Genomic DNA, 11,558 nt, shown 5'->3' on the forward strand with positions numbered 1-11,558 from the left:
TATATATATATATATATATATATATATATATATATATATATTTATAATTAATATTTTTCATATTAACAAACACATACACACAAATGTATATTTGTATGTAATGCATTGTATGATACCATAAGTATGTGTGTTATGTTTTCTACATAGATGAATTTTCATTGGCTTTTATCGTTTTAATTATCAGTTTTGTACATATAATATTGAAATATTATAAACCTCACGCACGCACGCGCATTAACGACAACAAATAATAATAATTTTGTTATATTAATTTACAAACTACATAAAGACTAACGCGTGCGCGAGAAATTAAACATCCGTACATTTAATATATGTATAATATTTATAATTAATAATAATCATAATAATAATAATAATAATAATAATAATAATAATAATAATAATAATAGTCGTAGTAGTAGTAGTAGTCATAGTAGTAATAATAAAAATATATAGATAAGGCATCAGTGACGGCATTAATAATTCTTTTAGATTTTAAATCAATTGTTTATCATATTGGGCACAAAAACAATAAAGAGGAAATTTAGCAGTAATACCAACAAAGTAACCACAATGTAAGAAATCAATTTTAACAATAATACCGTCACTAATATAATGGATTAACTAATAAAAATTTAGTTTTTCAATTATTTACACATCAGTTGCAAGTAATTTTTTTAATACATACAAATATGTATTTATATAGATATATATATTTTAGTTATTTAATATTATTTATATGTTATTATTAGTCTTGATTATTAATATTTTATTATAATACTACTTCTACTACTACTACTGCTAACAATATATACATACATATAAAGTATATGAGTATATAATTATTAAAAATAACAATATTTTATTAATCTAATATTATTTACACACACACACACACACACAAACGCTTACATGGGAGGAGGGTTAAATCTAATTTAATATACATAAGAAATTAGAACATTGTTTATTATCGCTTTTAATTACACAATTTGCATAAGTGATACGTGTTTTACATGTGTATTAATTTGTTATTGTAATTATTATATCGAAAAAATTCTGCAGTAATATTATTACACTTGTGTACACACAAAATCAAACAATTCACATTAACATTGATTGGTTTGAAAACATAAGCTTATTGTAGATATTTTAAACCATAAATTTTATTTTGCCAATGGAAGATCAATACATTTTTTTTTTAATACACATAAGATAACTATTCATAAAAGATTCAATGTTCAAAATATTATTTTTACCATTCACCATTCATCACAAACAATTTTTATTTAAAAAATGTGTGTAAAACATACCATAATATATAATAATCACATATATACATACAAATACAATTGATCATAAGACACATGTACAAACATACCACAGCAGCATGTGTTTGTCACTCATAACAACATTGTATGTTAATTTTATTATTTAATATTATTGTTATTAACAGCTGCCGCATAACATCATAACATTTCACTCTTTAATTAATTATAACTATTATATAGACACATTTGAGAATTTATGCACATAAATAAATATGAATATAAATATTTATGTTAACGCACAAATACAACTGTGTATAAAATGACAAAATAATTATTATTGCTGTTACTACCACTATTACTACTGATGTTGGACTATAATTGGTGCTGCTGCTGTTGTTACTGCGGCTGGCATAGTATCTATACTATTATTACTGCTAGTCTTATTATTATTATCCACTGAAATCAATGATGAAGTCAATGGTTTACTACGGATGTGAGCTGCTTCAAGTTGTCCCAATCGTTTCCATAATTCTTCACGTTCAGTTTCCCTTTTTTTCTCCCTGAATGAATAAATAAGATAAGATTTATACAAAAAATGTCAGAAAACACTATTGATGAATGTTTACTTTTGCCGTTCAGATTTATAGCTAGCAGTTAATTCGTCAAAAAGTTGGCTATTCATTTCCATGAATGTTTTCAGTACATTATAAACTAAAGCCACAATAGTTTGGTTCCAATGTTCCTTACTGATACGGTATAAGGCAGGAAACATGATGGGCATGATTGTCTGGTTATTTTCTTCTATCAGACTCATTATATATTCGTTGTTCCATAAATACAATGCTCGTTCAGCGACCTTAAAATAACAATTATATAAATCAATATGTTAGGATGTAAGAATAAAAAAATTTTAAGATATGAATCCAAAAATCTCAAGTTCTTCATGATTGTTTTTAATCAAAACTAAGATGAAAGATATATGTTATGGTAAAAAAAAAATGACTTTAAACAATGATTAACTCAAATAAAATTAACTACTATTATTATATAATAATGTTGTTCAAACTGTGTGCTCACTAATGATAAAGATAATACAAGAAACTGTACATATTTGTGAATTTTAAGAATATATTTAAAGAAGTGTTTACACTTAATTTAATTTGTCATAAGGTTGTGTTATAGTAAAGAAAAAATTTCAAATCCTTAAATTCTAGATGTTTACAATTAAATGTAAGGAGCCACAATATAATAAAAATGCCTGAGAAAACGCTGTTTTGATTATTATTTGGGAAAAAAATTATACATACACTAATAATTGCCTTTGCTTTCTTTTTAAAAGAAAGATTAAAAGAAAAAAAGTACATTAAAACCTAGGGGAATTAATACCTGAAAATGAGCACTGGATACGCAACGAGCAATTTGCCTAAACAAAGGTACTTCAATTTTTTGAAATTGTAATGGTTCAACAACATCCAGTATTTCTTCCATTTCACCAAGGAACATGACCTATAATACAAAAATTAAATAGTTGTTATCTTATTGAATTCTGAAATAAGGCAATTGAATTATACAAAAAAATATTGCAGTAATAAAAATATTAATGTTTATTAATAAGTTTAAATTGCAATAACTGTTGATAAGTTATGTGATATAAATATGCAACACACATTTATGTTAGATATTTTAATACTTTCTAAAAAAAAGTTATTATAAATAATAAATGTTATATTACCTCTTTGAGACTACACGTTTTTGGCCAGTACTTGAGGAGGCCTCTTATGACAGATTCAGTTAAAGAACTGTCCTTTTCGATAAATTGAACTACACAATATGCGAGTTGCGCATGATACAGACTTAAGCATTTGACTTTGTGCAGAGGTATGAGCACTTTAACCAGGAACTGTTTGTGTTCGTTTTTCAATGGAAGTGCAAATCCATTGATGATGCTAAAAATAATTTTTATCATAGTTAATGATTATATAATGAATTAAAAAATAATCTATAATTTGTCAAACTAAAATTATCTTAATTACCTTCCTAGTATTTCTAACAGTTCACCAACACCATTGAAATGTTCCGTTTCATAAATGAACCTAATAAAATCATGATTTTTAATTAACATGTGTTTTTATTTAAAACATAATTATTATTTTTTAAATAATTGTTTACAAATAAAACAATTTACTATACTCAATTATACAAACCTTAAAAATATGTTATTGATTTGCTTGCGAATAAATGCACGCAAACCCAGGAATTTTCCATAAATGCGATGCAACACAGTCTTGAGGAAGTCTCTCTCGCGTGGATCCTCGGTATCAAATAGTTCAAGGAGCTATATAACACAAAATAACAATTCAACAATAATTTGTTAGTATATGTTAAAATTATTTAATGTTATGGAAAGAAGAAGAAAAACTATTAAAACTACTCAGATTAAATAAAAAATCTTTCTGAACAACTCTTAAAATTAAAATTGTTGTAATATATTTACATATTAAATTATATAACATATTATGGCTAAAAACCCCATTCAAACAATAATTTAAAAGTATATAGATTAGTTTAAAGGCAAATTAAAGTTTTTTTTTTAAAAAAGCAATATACAAAAATACATCTTAAATAGTAATATTATCATTTATAATCATTGTACCACGTAACTTCTTTAAATAGCTTAAGTTTTATCACCCCTCTGATAGCCTAACATACGAATAAATAAATAAAAATAATTTATAATTGAAATATACTTTAAAAATATATTTTTTAAAAATATCAAGTGTATTACATTATGTATCAAGAATGAATTTTTTTTTTAAATATTAGTAAGAACTTTAATTTATAAAAAAATATTTTATCATAGAACATATTGTCATATTATTTCATTTTTTAATCTATTAAAATACTTTTTTTACCTGCAATACAAATTTCTGATCAATAACTTTCTTCCCAATAGCTGGTTGAAAATCCGGCGATTCCAAAAAGCGTAGAAACAGTTCATACACAAGCTGTAAAACCATAAAATAGATTAATTTATTAAACAATGTAATAGTTTGATGAACAGTATAATATTACATTTTTGATTGTCAATAATTGTTATTTAGATTTTTTTTATTAATATTATATCTAATTTTCAATCACCGTTTTATTCATTTATACTACAATAAGACTAAATTAGCATTGCAGTTTTTAAAATTATTAAAAAAATTTCACAAAAAATATCAAAGAAAGGAAATTATTTAGTATCAAGGAATTAAGCATTTATAGAATATTTACAAGAAAAAAAAACTTACAACATTATACTAATATCATGAAATAATTAATGAATTGTTTGAAATTAAGATTTAAGATTGGATGATAAAAAAAAAAAAAAAAAAATCATAAAATAAGAAATATAGAGTAATAAATTATTTAAATTAAACAATCATAAATATTAATAAACTTATTTGACTCAAGAAACTTTATTCTAAACATTGTAACTTTATTATAAATATAAAAATACTTAAATCATTTTTTAAGTTCTATAACTATTTATTATAAATTCATTTTTACTGTTAAATGTGGCCATGACGCTTCTAAAGTTGGATCATCTTCCTCTGGATCAAAATCAGGGTTATCACTGGGTGGCAGTGTTCTAAATAAATTTGAAGAGATCTAAATAAACAAACAATTATGATATTAATAAATATTAGTCATACATTATATTGTATTTTATTCATAAAGTTAGTAGTGAATGAAATAAAATAATTTTTTTCGGTTGTTTACTTTAGCTAAAAAACTATTTCCTAACATAATTTATGTAATAATGTAACAATTTAAATGTAAGTAATTTATTTTCAATGTTAGATAAATGATTAAAATAAATATTGTTAACTGCAAGTCTTATTATTAATACATCAAATAATTAAATTATTAGAATGTCAAAACTAAAATTGTGTCAATATAATAGATAACAAATTAAATTTAGGGAACTTAATGAAAAATGTTGCCACTCTTATTGAAGACAATATATACAATAATAAAACAAATAATTAAGTCGTAGATGAAAAAATAATGATTATGCGAATAATACTCAGATAAATAAAAATTATATATAAAATGATTAAAAACTTCATAAAAATATATTTATAATTAACATAAATAATTATCAATTATTCTTAAAAAACATCATTCTATTATCACTCTTTAAAATATAATAATAATAATTTATTAATTTTAAATATGATACAATATTTATTAATATTTACTTAACAATTATGATGTAGATGAACTTACCATTTTAATGATTTCTGGATACATGTTCTCGGTCAATACACCTCTAGAAGTTGATACATAATCAACCAATTCATTGAGAGTATCACGCTTTATTTCCTTGCCCTTAAGTTCTGCCATGGGATCCATAAAATCAAAAGGTACAGAGCACTGTCGAAGTTTTCTTATCATTAACTCTTCTTGTTCCTGAGCAGTTACATCTGTATAAACAAAATAATATTATTCTTCAAATGAAGTATAAAAATAATTATAAAATATTAATTATATTTTAGTAATGTTAAATTAATTTAATTTTACTTTTAACAATTTAATAACTAAAATAAAAACCTTGTTTAGAAATTAAAAGCAAAGGATTTTTAATGTTAATCGTCTTAATTTGTATACCAGATTTAAGTACTGAACTATTTCAACATTTTGAATAAAAATGTTTTGTAAAAAATATAATCTTCCATAACTATCATAAAACAAACTATATTATCATTTGAAAAAGTTATGAACAGAAACACATTCATGATAGGTATTTAAACATCTAATGATATAGGAACCTATACTAAAAATTCATTATAATATTGTTAATATTGTTATATGTTACAACTAATGTTCAAGAATTTAAATTAGCATTTATTATTGGAAATATTAATTATATCAGTATTAATACTAAAGCATTGGTTCTAACTCCAGTTCTAACATTAATTATTCAATTTTTAGTTTGATATGTTTGTAAATAAATGATAACTGTTATTTATGCCAGTTTAAATTCACAATTAAAATAAGAATGTATTACAATAGATACAACACAAATTTTCGTTATATTTATTCTATATTTTTAAATATTTTAGTTTGGCTTATAGATGAAAACTTACACAAGTATTCAAGACAATAAATAAAAAGATTGTATAATTTTTTTTTAAACTCAACGACTTGAAGCTGAACAAAGCTCTAAAGCAATTTAATAACTACTATTATTTATAAGGTTTATTTAGTATATCATTTTTAATCCAACATATTGTATTTTAATCAAATAATACATATTTACTCAATATATATTTTAGTGTACATAAATAAATAAATAAATAAATAAATATAAATATAAATCTGGGCTCCAATTATTACTTATTAAGTATTATGATGTTTTGAAAAAATATACTACCAAATAAATAATAATTACTGATGAGGGAATGCATTAGTTATGTACATAAAACAATTTTTTTTTTTTTATAATTTATTTAGATTCAGTTTTTCTGTTAGATAATAGTTATTCTCTGAACTTAAGAATTTTATAATTTCACAGCCTACCTAGTAAAATTCAATTCAATTCTAAGAAAATCTATGTAAATGTATTTTTTACAAAATTATATGATTTTCAAAATCAAATGTATTTTAGTATTAAAAAAGGCATAATTTATATGAATTATTAAATATTTAATTTAGTAATGAAAACCAGTTGGCAGAGTACACTCTGCAAGCATGCCAAATTCTCATTCTTCAAAAACATACCGGTTTCAACCAATAAACTATAATTTCATATACAATATAAAAAGATATAAACTTGTCGGTTATCGTGACTACCGACTACTACTAACTGCGTTGGAAAATGGTAAATAAAAGGTCATATTACCTATCTACAAAAAATCTCCAAACCAATGCTAATAATAACCACCATTCAATATGTCTCGCTAGGTAGTCACGATAACCGACAAGTACCTAAAAAGATTTTAATCACTTATTTATGCTTTTATATAGAAACTTTTAAAAAATTATCTTTATTTGTAAATAAGTTATTTATATTTGTTGTTATTATTTTTAGTATTGGATTTTGTTATTTTATCATACTGGCTAGAATAAGTAAAACTTAATATATATTAATATAAACATTAATAAATATGTACATGTTATTATACACGTACAGACTTAACAGAGATATAAAGATCTTGTAAATTTATATTTAAAAACCTATAATAATAAAATCAATAATATATTTAAGGTAGCTGCTAATTATGAATTATAATTTTGAGTTTAACATATATTTTTAAGTAATTAGTAGGATACTACTTAGATTTTGCTTGGCTAAGTTTTTAAAATCACCCAAATTTATTTATAGATATTTTTCATTTTGTTGTTTAACCCGTCGTCGGTACACATACAATTCATAACACAGTTGCTACACTGTGAGTAGTGCGCTCACATTTCATTCTTTATAGTACTATTAATTGCGTGATCAATTAATAAAATAAAATCGTGCATAGAAATATATATTTTTTTATCCTTTACTACAAAGTACTTTGTAATTTTGTTATATTTATAGATTATGAATTAAAATTAAAAAAATTAAAATTTATTTCAAATTTTTTTTATTTATTTATAAAGTAATATAAATTATATAAAACTGAATAAAAGAAATGAAGCGATTGTTGAATTTATCATCTTAGGTTTATTTACTGTCTGAAATGTTTGCTTGGTTTTCATTGTTATAGCAGGATATGCACGTGCTCATGGTGTGAAAACGTAAAACACTCGTAGTATAGTGTATAGTGTAATGCTCACTCAATCGATACTCTCAACTTTATCGAGTAATAACTAATCGAATATGAAAATTAGCGCTATCGTTTAATTTTTTAAATATTTATAGACATGTTATTTAAAGATATTAATAGTATCAGATTAATTCAATAATATTTCTACGAATTACACTCAAAATATTATCTGTGTGAGCTCACATGTGTCCCAACGACAGGTTAAACTATGTCTATTAAAAATTTAAATAAAAGATTTATTCATTAATGATATACCTATATTTTTTATTCATAAAAAAACCAGGAATAGTATTGAGATAGGTATATTAATTATAAATATTTTTTTTTAATAATTAAGTATAATGTAAAAGATGATAAATTTATAATACATTTTAATTGTAAAATTAATAAAAATCTTATTTATTTTAATTTTGCTTAAATTAGTAAAATTTAATTTGAAAAAATAAGCTCTACTCACCCTTTAGCAATGGTAAAGGTTGCAATTCAACATCTGAACATGTACGGTATCGAGAAGAAGATGATGACCCTTGAGAACGCTTTGTCTTGCGTTTTAATACAGAAATTTTGGTGAATGGATCAATGCGGTCAACAAATGTAGCAGCCGCACCTGCAGACGTAGTAGCTCCGCTGCTAGCAGCACTACTAGCATTAGAAGCAGTAGCCGCCGTGTTTGACATGCTCTATAGAAGCAAATGCGAACACGTTTTTTTGTTGACACAGTAGTTAAAAGCCAAAATTGATTTGTTGTGAAATAATTGCAAAAATATGATAAATTATGTATATTAACAGTAACTACTTTGTTAATCTTGATTTTCTTGATGTATTAATATCATATTGCCAATTACAATTTCACAAAAATAAACCTTAAAATCTTGGATTGTTATCAAGTGTTGAAAAGATAAAATGTCTATCTGGTGTTTGACCGTCGTTTAGAAGATGTTTAAAATGCTTTTGTGATACAATCAAGATAGCAGATTTAATTAACATTGTCTGTAAGCAGAGTGTGGTTAAATTTTATTTTATTTGCTTGCTACACAGTTTTTTAGATAAATATAATAATTTCAGCATGAGTTTCAGATATATATTATTATATTTCAAAACTTGATACTTCAATGATCGACAAAACAAATTATTGTTTATCAAAATATAAACCAAACAGACTTCTCAATTATGAAATCTGAAATCAAAAATACAATAATCGTTATATAATTATATTGACAATAATTAATATTCCAAGTAAAAGTAATCACAATTAATTGATAAATAAGTCAGTAGAAAAACAAGTGACCTTAAAAGAATATTGCCTAAAGAGTGTATAATAATAGAGGGCTGATATGTATAAAACAAGTAGAACACTTGGTAACCGATATCAACAAAATGTCTATGAATAAATTAAAGGCTACCAATTTACACAAATACATTGACGCTAAAAAGACAAAGATCAGTAGTCGGTCAACAACGAAACAACTATATGGTGTCAGTTGTGGTCAAAAACCAAAACTCATCTATCAAATTAGAAAATAAAAAAGACAAGGATATGCCTAGAAACACAAGTGACATGTTATACGAAAAATAGAATGCGGCGGTGATAAAGCAGTGAGCCATTTGAAGACAATTGCGTAATATCTAGTGTACACGGAATAATAATATCCACACAAAAAAGCATACACACGTTCATCGTCGGTGTTGTTGTTGGAATACACTTCACCGCACGCCCGAGCGCACACAATAACGTTTTCTCTGACGCTTAGAATGAAATAATTAATACAATAATTCTACACGAATATGAGCAAAACATCCGTCAATACATCATAACACGTCGTCGGGCACATGTATAATGAATGCATATTTAAGACAACGGCTAGAGGGGCACAAACTGCTGATACTCTTCACGTACTAACCTTTAATCGGAAATCGCGCACGGACGATCCGCAGCAAAACGACACAGCGACGTATCTATGCAATAGATCGTGTACAGATTATTATAACAGAGAAACCGACTGCGGTGTATCGAGTGCACACAACATGAAGTCGGTGTAACAACCGTGTGACGATCTGGAAGCGCGATCGGGGGGGGAGGGAGTAAAAAAAAAAAACGATTGTTTTTAAAATTTCACGAGATTTTTACGGTATTATGAAATAACGATATCGCCGTGTCGGTTTAACCAAAAAAGCAAACGAAAAGAGCACAGTCGTGAAAATCACACCGGAAACGAGGAAAAAAAACCGCGATTGTGGTATCACCGGAATTTGTGTACCTACAGACAAACACGCATACACGCGCGCGCCTTACACACACACACACGCGGGTGCGCGCACACACACACACACACACACACACACACTCACACGCACGCACATATGCACACGGACGAACACGCGTACATGCGAAAAACGAGACACATACCTACTATAATATTTATTAGACAATACAATACGAATAATAATTAATACACATATATCAATACATACATATATATATATATATACACGTATATGTGTGTGAATAGTATATATGTACCTATTCCGCGGTGACGGCGTTAAATGGAGAAGTAAAAAATTAGAAAAAAAAAAAACAGCACACGGGGCAGTTGCAATCGGCGGCTACGGTAGTTCACAGGAGGGCGGGTGACCGACCGACCGGATGATAAAACACGACGACGACGACAGTGGCGGCGGCGACGGCGGTACACACGCACGCACGTAAATGTGTCTCGGTGCGCCGGAAAACGAGGAAAACGCGTACGGCGAAAGACACGGCAGTCAACTGCGGCGAAACTGATTGTTCTGCTACTGCTGCTGCGGCGACGACGAGTCGCTCCTGGGCAAAAAGCTCGCGCGGCGAACACACATACACACGCGCGCGCACACAAGTTAATACCTCGGCGGCAGTGAGAAAACCGTACGCGCAACGATGCTATCGCTCTCTAATCACTCGCACGCACACAAGCGCACACACGTACGCACACACGGGGGCCGCGCGAACGGGATCGCGTACGCACGCACACTCTCGCGCACGGACCGATGACGCGCACGCGCACAAACGCGCCACCGTGGTACTGATGTCCACACGCACGCGTGCGCGTACGTATACACGCACGCACGCGTTAAAGAACACGGGTCGAAAGCGGGTCCGCTAACAGGGGCCGGGGAGGCAGACGCACGCACACCGACGCGTACTGCGACGAACACGCTCGCACGCACGCACAGTTTATTTAAGGCGGCGGCGTTGTTCGGCGCGTTCGTCGTTAGCCGCCGACGCGGTGGTAGTAGTGACGGCTGCGGTGCACTAATGGAAATGTAGTATTAGTGACGGTTCGTCGCCGGCGACCGTGGCCCCACAACGGTCATCGGAACAACGCGCATACCGTCTTTTAATTATTTCCACGACGATAAACATGTTACCAATATCGTGTTATTACATAGTCGTACTTTTTAAAGGTGACCACTAACTACTCGGATCCGGTGACTCTTTAGATCGCTCCAA

The 11,558-nt window shown here is 27.8% G+C and overlaps 1 protein-coding gene across 2 annotated transcripts; it reads right to left on the minus strand.

Moving 5' to 3' along the window:
* Positions 1-873: 873 nt before the first annotated feature.
* Positions 874-11,044, minus strand: LOC112686566 (serine/threonine-protein phosphatase 2A 56 kDa regulatory subunit epsilon isoform-like). 2 transcript variants are annotated; one of them, XM_025558916.1, is made up of 11 exons: positions 10,593-11,044; positions 8,529-9,248; positions 5,541-5,737; positions 4,818-4,919; positions 4,181-4,273; positions 3,473-3,603; positions 3,302-3,361; positions 3,001-3,214; positions 2,655-2,774; positions 1,895-2,124; positions 874-1,828 (listed from the first exon to the last, which is right to left on the minus strand). In XM_025558916.1, exons 2-11 carry the CDS (start codon positions 8,746-8,748, stop codon positions 1,627-1,629), a joined length of 1,569 nt encoding a protein of 522 aa, XP_025414701.1. In that variant the 5' UTR covers positions 8,749-9,248; positions 10,593-11,044; the 3' UTR covers positions 874-1,626. The 2 variants fall into 2 exon arrangements, with proteins under 2 accessions (XP_025414701.1, XP_025414702.1); XM_025558917.1 differs by lacking the exon at positions 10,593-11,044 and adding an exon at positions 9,973-10,372.
* Between the last annotated feature and the right edge of the window lie 514 nt (positions 11,045-11,558).

The sequence above is a fragment of the Sipha flava genome, unplaced genomic scaffold (genome assembly GCF_003268045.1).
Source record: "Sipha flava isolate LNK unplaced genomic scaffold, YSA_version1 314_pilon_pilon, whole genome shotgun sequence".
Lineage (NCBI taxonomy): Eukaryota > Metazoa > Arthropoda > Insecta > Hemiptera > Aphididae > Sipha > Sipha flava.